This window comes from Lepus europaeus, chromosome 17 (genome assembly GCF_033115175.1).
Source record: "Lepus europaeus isolate LE1 chromosome 17, mLepTim1.pri, whole genome shotgun sequence".
NCBI classification, from domain to species: Eukaryota; Metazoa; Chordata; class Mammalia; order Lagomorpha; family Leporidae; genus Lepus; species Lepus europaeus.
In genome coordinates this window covers 16,139,125-16,156,187 of record NC_084843.1, presented here as the reverse complement: position 1 = coordinate 16,156,187, position 17,063 = coordinate 16,139,125, and the positions used below count along the sequence as shown (strand labels likewise).

At 39.1% G+C, this 17,063-nt stretch overlaps 1 protein-coding gene across 1 annotated transcript in view; it reads left to right on the top strand.

Moving 5' to 3' along the window:
• Positions 1 to 17,063, top strand: part of NHLRC2 (NHL repeat containing 2) — a 58,626-nt gene that overhangs the window by 20,528 nt on the left and 21,035 nt on the right. The window contains exons 4-5 of the mRNA XM_062214928.1: positions 2,049 to 2,170; positions 11,422 to 11,551. Of these exons, the coding sequence (XP_062070912.1) occupies positions 2,049 to 2,170; positions 11,422 to 11,551 (252 nt within the window). The remainder of the gene's footprint in view (positions 1 to 2,048; positions 2,171 to 11,421; positions 11,552 to 17,063) is intronic.

The following is a 17,063-nucleotide window of genomic DNA, read 5'->3' as shown; positions in this document are numbered from 1 at the left end:
AAGAATATATGTTGTGTTATGGTGTTTGTTTTGGCTGTTTGGTGTTTCAATTTGTGATAGGCAGCTCTGAGAATTGTTACTCTAAAAGTATAATTTGTAGGAGTTTGAATTTAAATATTTGAAGAATTTTTAATAGATTTTATAATTTCAAAGTAATAGAAATGTTCTTCTTTGTTAACAGAGAAGCAGCAAAAAGCTACATTTCCCAAACATATTCCTAGGAATACTATTATTTCATAATATATTAATAAATATTCTTGTACTTTAAAAAAATTCTTTGGTCAGATACTCTGAGGAAACACTGATTTGATGTGATTTAACGCTTTTTTTTCAATGATGATGTCAGAAGACCTAGATCTTTGATGTGCCTCATGAATATCCAGAGGAAGTTACAAAGTGCAGTATTTTACTTCTGAAGTAACCACAGAACTCTCCCCTTTTCTATCCCAGGAAACTCTCATCAATATTAGCAACAATAATATTAATAGTAGTAATGATAGCAAACAATATACGCCTGGCTTATTCAAAGCATTTTACTGGTAGTAACTTATTTTTGTTATCACAGTGCTATGCTTAGATAATATTATTTGTTCCATTTTACAGAAGAAAAACTAAAAGACGCAAAGAACATGCCCAAGTCATCAGCTATAAGGAAGCAGAGCTGGGATTTAAACCAAGACTGTTGTGTTGAGTTCATGTACTACTGCCTACATTGCACTGTCCTATTTTACTGACATGCAGGACAATGGAGTTCTGCAAAGCAGTTTGCAACTGCTGACTTGAAGGCTTGGAGTAGCTTGTCCCCTAATCCACAGAGATAACTGCTGAGAGATAGGCCGTTATACCAGGGTTACTGCTTGTTTCTCTTAGGGTGGATATGGGACACGGTATAGAACAGTTAAAGATAAGAATCCATAACCTGGTGTTTGAGGACTGAAGAAATGCTTGAATGGCCATCAGGATCTGAGATTATTTATAACATTTTTGGGATCATAATTTACATTGTATTGTTGAAGGAGTATATCTTCCAGAATTGTCCAAAATGATTAGCTGCTGGATGATTAAAATTATTTTTAACTTTTCCTAGACTAGATAATTAAAATGCTTTTATAGTTTTCTTAGGATACGTGCTACTATATTTAAGTGCACTGGTAACTATTATACTATAAGCCGTATTAGTAAAACTCACTCTTGAGAAAAATTCAGCCACTGGGGAAGCATTTTAGTTTGTCGGAGTATCATGTTAAAATCTCAGCACTTGGCCAGCGCCGTAGCTTAACAGGCTAATCCTCTGCTTTGCAGCGCCGGCACACCAGGTTCTAGTCCCGGTTGGGGCACCGGATTCTATCCTGGTTGCCCCTCTTCCAGGCCAGCTCTCTGCTATGGCCCGGGAAGGCAGTGGAGGATGGCCCAAGTCCTTGGGCCCTGCACCTGCATGGGAGACCAGGAGAAGCGCCTGGCTCCTGGCTTCGGATTGGCGCGATGCGCCAGCCGCAGCGGCCATTGGAGGGTGAACCAACGGCAAAAAGGAAGACCTTTCTCTCTGTCTCTCTCTCACTATCCACTCTGCCTGTAAAAAAAAAAAAAAAAATCTCAGCACTCACCGGCACCGCCGTAGCTCAATAAACTAATCCTCCGCCTGCAGTGCCAGCACCGCGGGTTCTAGTCCCGGTCGGGGCACCGGATTCTGTCCTGGTGGCTCCTCTTCCAGTCCAGCTCTCTGCTGTGGCCCGGAAGTGCAGTGGAGGATGGCCCAAGTGCTTGGGCCCTGTACCCACATGGGAGACCAGGAGAAGCACCTGGCTCCTGGCTTCGGATCAGCACAGTGCGCCAGCCATAGCGCGCTGGCCGCAGCAGCCATTGGGGGTAAACCAATGGAAAAAAAAGAGGACCTTTCTCTCTCTCTCTCTCACTCTGCCTGTCAAAAAACAAACAAACAAACAAAAAATCTCAGCACTAAATGCAATTTTGGTTATTCTTTGAATTTACCTTTTAAAATAACTTGTTAATGTGGAAAAATTTTGTCTTATAACTGTCTTGTCTTTTAGGACCTAACCCTGGAAGAAAGGATGGGATGTTTTCGGAGGCAACTTTTAATTCTCCACAAGGTGTAGCCATAATGAATAATATCATATATGTGGCAGATACTGAGAACCACCTTATAAGAAAGGTAATTTTCCACTTTAAAGTTTTAATATTTCTAATCAGAAATACTGACAATTACTATATTTAATATTTGAAATTTAAGGGTGACACTCAGGCATGTCAGAGCATCCTTTTTCAGAGGTATTTGCTTTACTTTGAAGTATATCTGAGTATCAGTATGTAATTGCCATGGGAAAAAAAAACCATTAAGATTTTGTTGTTGGGAAATGCTCATCCTTTTTGAATTGTACACTGTTTTTCCTGCTTTTTTTTTTTTCTGTATTGTACACTGTTTTTCCTGCTGTTTTTTTTTCTGTATTGTACACTGTTTTTCCTGCTTTTTTTTTTTTTCTGTATTGTACACTGTTTTTTCTGCTTTTTTTTTTTTTTTCTGTATTGTACACTGTTTTTCCTTATTCTTGAGCTTTGGCAGTGATGCTGTATTTCAAAGCTTATGTGTTCAGCACAGTTTCAGCAAACTTAGGTTACCTGAAGTTGTTTTGGATTGTAAGACTTAGTATAGTGTCCGTTAAAATAGGGGCTGGTACTATTATTTCCTCCATTCCTTCTAAAAATATGAATATTGTATTCTGCTGTTATATCAGACCTCATTTACAGAGTATTAAGATGATCTTACTCCTGTATTCACAGCTCATGGACACTGCTATTCCGAGCAGATTCCTGTTGTTTGGAATAGCATATTTATTGATTTATAAATTTCACTATGTCATCATTCTCCACTCCCATTGTCAATCCCCTTACATGAACACATCTACAGGCATCCATTCTGATATGAGGGGTCTTCAAGAACTGCTTGGAAAATTTGTATTATGAAAAAGAATTCATGCATTTAAAAAAATTTTTGCACCAAAATAACATTATCTTTTAAGATTTATTTATTTATTTGAAAGAATTAGAGAGAGACAGACACATGGAGAAAGATCTTCCATCTGCTGGTTCACTCCCCAGATGGCTGCAACTGCTGGGTCTGGGCCAGGCTGAAGCCAGGAGCCAGGGGCCTCTTCCAGGTCTCCCATATGGGTGCAGGGGCCCAAGCACCTGGGCCACCTTCAGCTGTTTTTCCCAGGCCATGAGCAGAGAGCTGGATAGGAAGCAGAACAGCTAATACACAAACCAGCACTCCTATGGGATGCCTGCTTTGCAGGCAGTGGCTTTACCTGCTGTACCACAACACTGGACCCTAAACTTACCTTCTAATTCTGTTTCTCCACAGAAACATAGTGTTTCTGAATCATAGTGTTTTGTGTGCATGATTTTTTTAAAAAAACAAGTTTATTATGGTATATTTTACATGTCAGAATGTTCACTGTTTTCAACTGTGTGATTCAGTAGCTTAGTAAATTTCATAGGTTTTAAAATTATAACCATAATTATATTTTAGAAAATTTTTACCCAATTAAGGATCTTCATAACATTACAGGTAATCCCCATTCCTACCCCAAGCTCTGGGCAATCACTAACATACTTTGTATCTCTATGAATTTACCTTTTCTTAATATTTCATATAGATAGAATCACAATATATGGTTTCTTGTACTGGATTCTTTCATTTTGTGTGATGCTTTTGAAGTTTGTTGATGGAATAGCGTGTCAGTAGTTCATTCTTCAGTGTTGCTTGATAACATTGTATATGCCACAGTTTTTTTTATCCATTCACTAACTTATGAACATTTAGGTTGTTTACACTTTCTGATTATTATGAGTGCTCCTGCTGTGAGCATTCATACGTTCATTTTGCAGGCATCTACATTTCATTTCTCATGTAGCTATTTTGAACTAGAATTTTTGTTGTAGGTTTTGTGTTCAATTTTGAGACTCTATTAAGTTGTTTGGCACTGCAATCACATTATTTTACATTTCTGCCTGAAATATTTGTGGGTTACAGTTGTTCCCGTCACCATCATTTGTTAGTTTTTTTTTTTTTTTCCTGTAAACTCTCGCCATCCTGCTGAATATATGCTTATGGCATCTCGTTGTTTTGACATGCATTTCCCTGAGGACTGCTGTCTGTCTAAGCACCTTTTCCTGTGCTCATGGACCATTTGCGTATCTTCCTTTGTGAAGCGTCTGTTTGCGTTATTTTTTAGTAGGGTTATTTGGGTTATTGTTAGTTGTAGAAATTGTTAATGTTTGCTGTCAAAAAGATATCAGAGGGGCTGGCACCATGGCTCACTTGGTTAATCCTCCACCTGCGGCACTGGCATCCCATATGGGCACCGGGTTCTAGTCCCAGCTGCTCCTCTTCCAGTCTGGCTCTCTGCTGTGGCCCAGAAAGGCAGTGGAGGATGGCCCAAGTGCTTGGGCCTCTGCACCCGCATGGGAGACCAGGAAGAAGCACCTGGCTCCTGGCTTCGGGTTGGCATAGCTCTGGCTGTGGCAGCCATTTGGGGGGTGAACCAACGCAAGGAAAACTTCTCTCTCTCTCTCTCTCTCTCTCACTCTCTCACTCTCTCACTGTCTAACTCTGTCAAATAATAACAATTAAAAAAAAGATATCAGATACATAATTCACAAACTTTTTTCACATTCTTTGGTTTGCCTTTTATTGTCCATTGATGCACAAAAGTTTTAAATTTTGATAATGTCTAACTTACCTGTATTTTTCTTTTGTTGTTGATGCTTTCGGTGTTGTGTAAGAATCCAGTGCTAAATCCAAGATCACAAGGGTTACTCCTGTTTTTTCCAAAAGTTTTATAGTTATGGCTCATACGTAAGTCTTTTATTCTTTTTTGAGCTTATGTCTGTATATGATGTAGGATAGGGGCCCACTTCATTCTTTTGCTTTCGGTTTGCAGGTATCCCAGAACCATTTATTGGACTGATCATACTTCCCCTGTTGAATCCTCTTGGCAACCTTATTGAATATCAGTTAATCATACATATATGGGTTTATTTTGGGATGTCCAGTTGTATTCCATTGATCTGTATGTGTTTATGCCAATACCACACTGTTGTTTTTATTTACTTTTATTTATTTGAGAGATAGGCAGAAAGTCCTCCTATAACTGTAACAGCTGGGGCTGAGCTAGGCCGAAGGCAGGAGCTGAAAACTCAACTCAGATTGCTCATATGGGTGGCAAGGACCCAGCCACTTGACCCACACCTCATGACTCCAGGGTGCACATCAAGGAGAAACTGAAACTGAGAGTGGAGTCAAAACCAGGGTCTAAAATGGTATACCTCACCCAAAGTCCCCCTCCCCATGGTTTTGATTGTGGTGGCTTTGAATAAGATTTGAAAACGGCTAGTACCAGTCCTCCCATTTTTTTGTTTTTCAAATTTTGTTTTTTCTGTCTTGGGTCCTCTGCAGTTCCATATGATTTTTAGGATCAGCTTGTCCATTTCTTCCAATAACTTTTTTTATATATAAATTATTGTCTGCAAACTCAAAAACAAACTCCCTTCTAATTTTTTTTTTTTTTTTTTTTTTTTGACAGGCAGAGTGGACAGTGAGAGAGAGAGACAGAGAGAAAGGTCTTCCTTTGCCGTTGGTTCACCCTCCAATGGCCGCCGCGGTTGGCACGCTGTGACCGGCGCACCGCGCTGATCCGATGGCTGGAGCCAGGGGCTTCTCCTGGTCTCCCATGGGGTGCAGGACCCAAGCACTTGGGCCATCCTCCACTGCACTCCCTGGCCACAGCAGAGAGCTGGCCTGGAAGAGGAGCAACCGGGACAGAATCCGGTGCCCCGACCGGGACTAGAACCTGGTGTGCCGGCGCCGCAAGGCAGAGGATTAGCCTAGTGAGCCGTGGTGCCGGCCTCCCTTCTAATTTTTAAACTTTCTAATCCCTTTTGTTATATCACTGGCCAGGACCTCTGTTGCTTTTAAGCATTAGCAATGATGTGGGTGTCTTTTCAATTTCATAATCTTAGAACAAATGCATGTAAATTTTCCCTAAATGTTTAATATTTGAGTTGCTTTGATAAATATCTAGGAATTTAGGAATTTGTTTTTCCTATTCCTTCTTGCTAAAAAGTTTTGGAGTCAGCGTTGTGGCGTAGCTGGTTAAGCCATCACATGTGACACCAGCATCTCATAGGTGTGCTGGTTCAAGGCTCAGCTGCTCCACTTCCAGTCCAGCTCCATGCTAGTGTGCCTGGGAAAGCAGCAGAAGATGCTCAAGTGCTTGGACTCCTGTCACCCTCATGGGGCACCCAGATGGAGTTTCAGTCTCCTGGCTTTGACCTGTTGAAGCTATTTGGGGAGTAAACCAGTGGATGAAAGATCTTTTTCTCTCTCTTTGTATTTGTCTCTCTCTCCCACTCTCTCTCTATAACTCTGCCTTTCAAATAAATAATTTTTAAAACAAGGATTATATAATATTGTTAAATGCATTTTCTACATTTTTTTGAAATAAATAAATATATATATAATTTTTTATCCTTGGCCTATTAGTGTCATGAATTATATTGATTGATTCTTTTGGTATTGAACTATCATTTTATTCATGAGGTAAACCTTATGTAATCATGAATTTTTTTAAAAAAAAATCAAATTAGAGGCCAGCGCCGCGGCTTAATAGGCTAATCCTCCGCCTTGTGGCGCCGGCACACCAGGTTCTAGTCCCGGTCGGGGCACCGGATTCTGTCCCAGTTGCCCCTCTTCCAGGCCAGCTCTCTGCTGTGGCCAGGGAGTGCAGTGGAGGATGGCCCAAGTGCTTGGGCCCTGCACCCCATGGGAGACCGGGAGAAGCACCTGGCTCCTGCCATCGGATCAGCGCGGTGCGCCGGTCACAGCGTGCCAACCGCGGCGGCCATTGGAGGGTGAACCAACGGCAAAGGAAGACCTTTCTCTCTGTCTCTCTCTCTCACTGTCCACTCTGCCTGTCAAAAAAAAATAAATAAAAAATAAAATAAAATTAGATTTGGTTATCTAAAATTATGATATTTAAAAATTTGTGTTCATAAATTATGATTTATAATAATTTTATGAATTTATAATTTATTGTAACTGTTCACATCTGGTATAGGAATAAGAGTAACACTGACCTGATCAAATGAGCTAGTTTCATTCTTTTTCCATTTTTTGGCTGCCTAATATAGGAATTACTACTTTTTGAACATTTGTTAGACCTCACTTATAACTTTACCTTGACCTGATACCTTCTGTAAAAGGAATTTTTCATTATGTCAATTTCTGTAATATATTTCTTAAATCAAGATCTATTTTGTAGGGCCCATCCCTAGCTACCTATTGCATTTTTTTCTTCCTGTTGCATTTTCATAGTTTGAGTTCAATAAAAATAATAGATAAGTATAAACTGATAAATTTGCTTTATAATCTCAGGAGTTATAGAGCAGGCATTGAAGAATAATGCAAAAAGTTATTGTTAAAATAAATCACCAGAGTGACAGAATAAGGGATAATAACCATATATGATTGCTTTACTAGACTTGGGAAAAAAATTGGAACAATTTAATACCTATTCAGGCAAGCATGAAATGAAACTGGATGCCCCCATTATGATAAAGGGTGTCGGTAAAAACCAGCAGCTTCATTTAATGCAAAATATTGACTGCTTTCTCCTAAGATTGGGAACAATTGTATTGAAGTCCTGGCCTTTGCAATAGGACAGGAAAGAGAAATAAAAGGCATACAGGTTGAAAACAAGCTATCGTTCAAAAAAATTGATTTTTTCTTGAAAGGCAGCTTTATAGGGAGAGATAGAGCATGTGTGCACAAGCACATGCCTCCATGTGCTGATTCCCTCCCTGGTGGCCACAGTGACCAGGGTTGGACCAAGCTGAAGCCGGCATCTCCTTCCAGGTCTTTCATTTGGTGGCAGGGACCCAGATACTTGGGTCATCCTACACTAGTTTTTCCAGGCACATTAGCAGGGTGCTAGATCAGAAACACAGCAGCTGATACTCGAACAGTTACTCATGTGGGTTACTGATGTCACAACCCACTATACCTCAACACCAGCCCAGAATAATTGTCTTTATTTGCCTTTGACATGTCATGTATGTAGACAATGTTAAGAAGTCTACAAAATAGCTACTAAAGTTAATAAGTGAATTTAGGAAGACTACAGACTATAAAGGCCATATAAAAAGATCAACTATATTTTTACTTAGTAGTAGTAATTGGAAATTGGAATTTAAAAATTCTATTTACAATAGCAATAAACAGAGTACTTGGAATTAATTAAACAAAACACACGCAAAGCTTTTAGATAGTCAGCTCTTCATATCTGTGGGTTCCACAGCTGGGGATTCAACCAACCACAGATGAAAAAATTCAGGAAAGAAAAATTCCATCTTTAATGAAAATATGTACTTTTTTGTCATTTCATAAACAATACAGCATAACAACTAGCATTTACATTATATTAGGTATTACAGGTAATCTAGAACTGATTCAAAGTATATATAGCATATACGTATATAGGTTATATGCAAATACTAAACCATTTTATGTAAGGAATTTGAGGATTTTGGTATGCTTATGGGATCTTAGAACCAATTCTCTGTTGATGTTGAGGAGTGAGTACTTCAAACTACAAAATTTGGCAAAAATCAATCCAATATTAAATATTAATTAATGTAGATATACTAAATAGAATTAATATTGAGGACTCTTAACACTAACATGTCAGTTCTCTCCATATTGATCTATATATTCAATACAATCCCAGCCAAAACTCCTTCAGACTTTCTTTTATAGATATTGACAAGTAGATTCCAAAATTTTGATGAAAATGCAAAATGAAGAGTTTATAATATCTAAAACAGTCTTGCAAAAGAACAAAGTTCAAACTTCCTATCTGCTGCACTAATCTAGACAGTGTGGTACTTTCACAAGTGTAGAGATACAGGTTAGAAAGAGAGGCGGAGAATCTAGAAGTGGCTTCCTACCCGGCGATCACCTGATTTCCCAAAAGGCATCACAGCAATCACATGTAGAAAGGAAAATCATTTAACAAATAGTACTAGAACAACTAGAAACCTGTGTGGAATAAAAGAAACGCACTCTACTTCACATACAGTACACAAGCATCCATTGAAGATTCACCACTTCCAGAAGACACTCGTTATAGGAAGAGATGCCAGTGGCCCATAAGCACAGAAAAGATGCTTGATGGTATTAGTCATCAAGGGAATGCATATCAAACTCCAGGAAGCCACTTCACACACTGTGGAGTGACTAGGAGTACCTTCTTGATTGCCACCAGGCAAAGGTTCCTCAAAACAGGAAACAGAAATGATAATCATAAAAGAAAAAGATTAGGTGCTGGCGCTTTAGCACAGTAGGCTAAACCCCCGCCTGTGGTGCGGGCATCTCATATTGGGCACCAGTTTGTGTCCTGGCTGCTACTCTTTCGATCCAGTTCTCTGCTGTGGCCTGGAAAAGCAATGGAAGATGGCCCAAGTGCTTGGGCTGCTGCACCCACGTGGGAGACCCAGAAGAAGCTCCTGGCTCCCGGATTCGAATGGCTCCAGTCATTGTGACCATATGGGAAGTGAACCAGTGGATTCAGGACGCTTCTCTCTGTCCCTACCTCTTTCTCTCTGTAACTCTACCTCCCAAATAAATAAATAAAATCTTTAAAAAGAAGAAAGATTTCATTAAAATTTAAGATGTTTTCTCACTAAAATTTACTGTTAAGAAAATGAAAAGATGAGCCACAGCTGTCAGAAAATATGAATAAAAATCCACACGGCAGGGATGGGCATTTGGCCTAGTGGTAACAGACAGAGATTAGGACGTCCACATGCCACATTGGAGTACCTGGTTGTGAGTCTTGGCTCTGCTGAAGTGATTGAGTTCTTACTACCCACGAGGGGGACATGGACTGAGTTCTTGATTCCTTACGTTATTTGAAGAGTAAACCAGCAGATGTCTCCCTCTGTCTCTATGCCTGCCAAATAAATAAGTTTGTTTTTAAATTCACAAATCAAGGGACTAGTATTCATGATATATAATTGAAAAATGAGAGGGAGGGGCCGGTGCTGCAGCTCACTAGGCTAATCCTCCACCTGTGGAGCCGGCACCCCGGGTTCTAGTCCCAGTCGGGGCACCGGATTCTGTCCCGGTTGCTCCTCTTCCAGTCCAGTTCTCTGCTGTGGCCCAGGAAGGCAGTGAAGGATGGCCCAGGTCCTTGGGCCCTGCACCTGCATGGGAGACCAGGAGGAAGCACCTGGCTCCAGATCGGTACAGCATGCTGGCCATAGCGGCCAGTTGGGGGGTGAACCAACGGAAAAAGGAAGACCTTTCTCTTTCTTTCTCTCTGTCTCTCGCTCACTGTCTAACTGCCTGTCAAAAAAAAAAAAAAAAAAAAAAAAAGGACAACCCAATAAAAATGCAGGCCAAAATTTGAACATTTTTCAAAAGACCAACCACAAGCACATAAAAGTTCAACATCGTGAGTGAAGAAGGGTAAATTAAAATCATAATGGTTTACTGATCTTTTATTGACAGTGTTTTGATGTCTGTAGTTTAATTTGAAATGCACCAAAAAAATATAAATTAAGTTGAGGGCCTGATACCTGGGTAAAATATGTGGTAAAGCAAATTAGTACAGTGTTGATAGTAGAATCTAACTAGATGGTAGGTATCTGGATGCTTACCGTAAAATTCTTTTCGTTTTTCTGTATGTTTGCATGGTAAAATATTGGGTCAGGGATCTTAGAAGATTCAAGCAGAGCGTCTGCTTTTTCTAATGAAGTACTTTAGTTTTGCAGTTCATGAACTGGACTCGAGCATGTCCTAGAACTGACTGTCAACATGTCCTTGCTGACTTAGCCATGGAATCTTGGGAAAGTAAATTAACAATCTGTGGCTCAGTTTTCTTTATATCTAATCAAACCTACAGTCACTGGGTTGTGATGAGGCCTGCTGACTGGCTGACTGGGCTCACTCTTGGATCAGTGCTTGGCACATATTAAGTCCTGTATGTGTCAGTTACCAGATGAGCATAACTGAAATATGTACATTGAACATTTTAAACATTTTGCTAGATTATGTCTTAAAGTTTCACTTCCTGTTAAAGTATTTTATTGTTAAGATAAAGTCAGCAGCAGTGTTAGTGGAGGCATGGTGGGGAGAAAGAAGAGGAAAGTAGGGGAATGGACAGGCGGGGAATTGAGTAGGACTAATTCTGTGCATTTGAATAACAGGTTCACCCTGTAGTTAGCAGTTTTAAAAAACATTCTGTTGCAGATCTTCTACATGTTCTATTGGAAATATTCACATACCAAAAGAAAAATGAAAAGCAACTTGGATTGCATAAAACATTCTTTAAATTCCCATAGATTGACCTGCAAGCTGAGAAGGTGAGCACTGTGGCTGGCATTGGAATTCAAGGAACAGATAAAGAAGGAGGGGCAGAAGGCGAGCAGCAGCCCATTAGCTCCCCCTGGGACGTGACATTTGGAACATCAGGTGAGTACCCTGTTAATATCGAATGTAAGTAAACCGTGCTGGATAAATGCAGAATAATTAAATTTTCATGAGAACTCACTTGGATTTATTTTGCTGGTTATTTTATACTTTGATACCTATGGCTTGGGAGTTAGTGGTGTAAAAACGAAGGCATTAGTAATCTTTACAAGACAGAATATATTCCTTGACACCAGATGACATGTTACATGGGAGATAGTGTATAGAGTTCGGTAACTTCATCCTAGCTGCATCTGACAATTATGGAGCTTTAGATATTCTTAAATTGAAAGAGTTACAGTTTCAGAATTTCAAAAGGTGATTTATGAACTATAATACTCTAGTTTGAAAAAAATACAACTCAAAAAGGCAACTACTTTTGTTTAGATCTTAAAAATTTGTGAATTATTTAAATGGGATAGCTTCTGTTGAGCAATTAAAACTTTTTCCCTACTGGATTATGTTGATATTGATAATGAAGCTTGTTAATTTTATCATTTCTGATACTTATATTGATTGACTAAAATCCAGGACTTCTTGTTAGTGCCCTAATTTTTCATTGTCTCTTCAATGTTAAGATGATTATCTGCATGTCTAAGTCAGATGAATGAAGAAGGCAGACCACATTGAAGATGAATTTGAGAACTAAATGGTTGTGTGGTCATAATGTATTTAAAAAGTGAATAAGTACTAGCTTAGTTGATGGCTTTACATTTGAGATTACTCGTATGATGCCAATTTGGTTACAATTCAAAGATTTTCTTTAATTTCATTAACTTTTATAAATCTTGCTACCATTGCCATTTATAGAAAAATAAACTTTTATGTTAGAAATTGTTAAAAAAATTTTAAAAATATTTAAGAAATATAAATGTTCATTTTTAAGCCAATGTTCTGATGTGGGAATAAAGCCTTTTCAATTCTTGAAACAACTCCTGATAGTTTTTCCTTAAAGTGTGGTGAAACTTTAAAACCCTTGAATGAAATCTGAGGGCTGAAATCCACTAGGTTTTTATGAAAAAAAAATTTTTTTTTCAAGATTCATTGGAAAGGCAGATCGAGTGACAGAGAGGGAGAGACACAGAGCTCTTCTGTTCTCTGATTCACTCTCCAAATGGCAGTAATAGAGGGGCTGGGCCAGGCCAAAGTCTGGGTTTCCCACTAGGGAGGCAGGAACTCAAGTATTTGAGCCATCATCTGCTGCTTTGCAGGTGCATAAGTAGGGAGCTGAATTGGAAGCAGAGTAGTGGAGACTCAGCCATCGCTCAGATACAGAATACAGGCGTCTCAGGTGGAGGGGTACATAATGGTACACGTGATTTAAATAGATGTGGGACTAAACACAACTTGAAGGAGACTTATCTGAAAAAAGTGTTTGCCTTTTAAACAGTTAAATTTTTTAATATTTTAAAAATTTCATGGAGTATTTCTAAAATTCAACCATAGTTATGAGTGGAAGACAGGGTAGAATTAACAGGAGGTACTGTGATACCTTTGTGCTTATTAATGGGCTTCTCTGCCTTGTAAGTAGACCACAGATACACACTGCAGCATGGACAGGTATCAGAGTCTTTAAATTTTTTAAAATTTAAATTAAAAAAATTTTTTAATTTATTTTTATTTATTTGAAAGGCAGAGAAAGAAAAGAAAAATCTCTGCCAGTTTTATTCCTCACATGCCCACAGTATATGGGACTGTGCCAGGCTGTTCTCTGGCTTGCATAGTTTTCCACAAGAGATCTGCTTTGGTTTTTTTCTCTTGTTTCTTTACATGTAAAATATGTTTTTTCTCTTGGTGCCTTCAAGATTTTATCTTTGGTTTTCAGCAGTGTGCCTGATATATCTAGCGGTTAACCTGTTGGAGTTCTTGAATAAATGGTTTGATGTCCTAGGAGCCAGGATCTCCATCTGAGTCTCCCACATGGGTGGCAGGGAATCAAATACTTAAGCCATCACCTGCTGCTTATCAGGATGCACACTAGAAGGAGGCTGGTATCAGAAACAACTAGAATCCAAACTTAGGCACTCCAGTATGGGATATGGCATCCAAGCGGTGTCTTAACCACTTCAGCAGAAGCCCATCCCAGAGTATTTTTGAGTGAGAAAAGCAAGTTATGTATAAAACCTACAATGTAGTTTTTTTTTTTTTTTTAGAAAATGCAGTAGTGGTCAAGACAAAACAGACATGACAATATTAAAAAAAGTAAAGTGAAAGGTAAAATTAAAAAATAATACCTGAATAGTTAACTATGCCATTACAGTGATAAAAACATAAAAATAATTGGCATAACATGATGTTTTCAAAAGTATTTCATCTTTGTTCATTTTTCTTTTTTATTGTTGCTCTAAATATGGTTGTAAATAAGTTCTCTTCATCATATGTCAAAAATAGTTACTAAATATAATGAGTTTATTTTTTAACATGTACCTTGTGGATTGGGTCTGTGTCAACTGCACTCATGCAAACAATAATCTGAAAGATGTTTTATCATGAAAATCAAAACCCCTGCCAGTCTCTAAGCACTTCAGACTTTACCTGATTTAGAATCATTTATAGAAAGGATAATGTGCCTGATTTCCATTAGCCGTCCTTCACCCTTTAATCAGCATTTTCCCTAGGTCGAAATTTAGCTTTTCTTATATAATCTTTAATGGGTGACAATCAGCTATTTAGCCTGCCTGTCTGATAATCTACAGTGTTGGTCCTCGTGTGCTTAGATGATGTACTTGTGTGACTTCCATTAATGTGCTATAAAATAGCATGAAGTACTTGTGCTTTAGAAAAAATCAGATGATAAGAAAATTTTGAAGGAATAAATTTTATTCAATTAGTCCATTTTTATTTGGGAAAACAGTTGTATGTTTCTATCCAAAATTTCTAAAATTGTCTTGGTGTTAAATTTGTTAATTAGATTAATGAGGTTTGATTTACATAAAGTAAAATTTACCCTCTTTGGGTATAGACTTATAGTTCTATGATTCTGACAGATCTAAACAGGCTTCTAATTTTCCACAATGATGATACAGAACATTTCCTTCATCCCCTGAAGCTCTGTCAAGATCCTCTGTTCCGCCTACCCCACCATCCTGCTACCCACTCCAGCCGCTGTGAATGTGTAGTTCTACATAGTATTTCTGGCTTCTCCACTTAACATAATGCTTTTGAAATTGATTCCTGTTCCCCGTATCAATAATTTGCTCTTTTTTTTATTACCGAGTTGTAGTCCATGGTATACTATAATGTATTCATTTGGGGGTGATAGACATTTTAGGTGTTTCTATATCCTGGTGATTGTGAACAATAAATCTTTCTGTAAACATTTGTCTATAAGTTTTTTTGTGATAATTTATATTTACTTCCCTTGGGAAAAATGCTTAGAAATGAGATTGCTGGGTCGTATGATAACTGTTATTTGTAATTTTACTTAAAACTGTCAGTTTTCCAGAATAGCTGTTTTCTTGGAATCCCCAGCTTTTGTGGGATTTAGGCTTCTGCCTAAAGAACTTTCTCTAATGTTCCTTGAAACCCAGGTCTGCTGGCAGAGATTTCTCTCGGCTTTTTTCTGGTCTGCAAAGTATCAGCCTTCGGTTTTAAAGATACTTTTACTCTGTATCTGTATGAACTGTTTTTTTTTTTTTTTTTTTTTTTTCTTTTAAATCTTCAAGGATATCACCCTGTTCTCTGGCTTGCATAGTTTTCCACAAGAGATCTGCTTTGATTTTTTTCCTCGTTTCTTTACATGTAAAATATGTTTTTTCTCTTGTTGCCTTCAAGATTTTATCTTTGCTTTTCAGCAGTGTGCCTGATATATTTAAGGGTTAACCTGTTGGAGTTCTTGAATCAATGGTTTGTGTTTGATGTCCTTCATTATTTTCAATAAATCCTCATTTATTACCTCTTCAAATGTTTCTTCTGCTCCCTTCTCTCTTTGTTCTCTTTCTGGGACACTAGTTACCCATGTGTGAGATTATTTGGTATATTATCTATCAACTCTTATATTGTGTTATTTTTATTTCACTCTTTGTTTCCCCCTTTTTATCAACTTGGTCATTTCCTTTGGTTTATCTTAGGATTACTCATTCTTTCCTCAGCTGTGTCTTGTCAGCTGAGACTGGAGAAGGAATTCTTCATCTCCACTATAAGCCCCCCCCCCCCCGCCTTTTTTTATAGTTCCTCATCTTCCATTGTACTCTTTCTTGTAAATTCCATCTCTTTGCTGAAATTCCCCATCTATATAGGCCATCCTCTATTCTAGTCTTTTAATATAGTGAGCATAGTTATTTCAAAATATTTGTCTAATAGTTCCAAATTTCAGGTTTTATCTGAGTCTGGGTCTATTGATTTCTCTTACCAATCAAAAGTTGTTAATTTTTTTCTTGCTTTTATGTAGTCTTTTCATTCTGTGTGGAACTGTGGAGGCTGAAATCACTAGTATTTTTATGGCATTATTGTGAGAGTCTGCGTGAATTGGGTCAGAAGCTGAGCCGGACCCGGTTTTGTCGATTGCTGTGGTCACTGTCAGCAGGCCTGGCCTTCAGATTCCTCTGCTGGGCTGCTACTGTTGCCTCCTGATGTGGCCTGAGCTGGGCGGGGTGGTCAGGAGGGGCTTCACTGAGTACTGAAGGCGCTGGTCCTGGCCAGCCATCCCTGCTCCACTGACCTACGGTGTGCCCTTGCACTCTGACAGCTCCCCCAAGGACAGGCTGCTGTTGCCTCCTGATGTGGCCTGAGCTGGGCGGGGTGGCCAGGAGGGGCTTCACTGAGTACTGAAGGCGCTGGTCCTGGCCAGCCATCCCTGCTCCACTGACCTACAGTGTGCCCTTGCACTCTGACAGCTCCCCAAGGACAGGCTGCTGCTCTTGTTACTCTGTACCGGGCTTGCCCTCAGGATGGGGTTGTCCTCCATGTTTTGGTCAGCGGTAGTTCTTAGGAAGGCCCTGAGTGCCTGGAGGAAGGAAGGTGCAGAGCTTCTTCATGGATCCCATCCCTCCTTCCTGCAGCAGCTGAACTCTGTCTTGTGTCTGTGGTTGCTTTGGGCAGTGTCCAGCTTCTCTCCCAGCAGAGGGAGACCTCTGCTTGGTGTCGGGATGGCTCTGGGGCAGAAGACAGTTCCCTGCCCCTCCCCAGGGGTAGAGAGTTTTCATCTGCTGTCCCCTGGCTGTAATTGTTCTTTTCCTGTTCCCTGAGGGATGACTTTTTTGCTTTTCCCTAGTGGCTTAAGGCTTTGCCTCATAGGAGATTTAGAGACTAGAAGGATGCTATTAAGAGGGTTCTAGTCATAGTTGCTTAAAATAACAGATATTTTTAAAGCTGAATTTTAAGTAATATTCATATTTCATTTGTTGATCTTATTCTTTTCTGAAAGTCTATGATCCTTATTGATAATTACAAGCAGCTTTACCTTCAAAAATATTTATTCCCAACCCACTTCCAGCTTTTGGCATTGTCTTTTCTTCTTTTTAATTTTTAATTTGTGACTGTCCAGTGTTAGAAATGCTGAGTGGCTGAAGGAGCA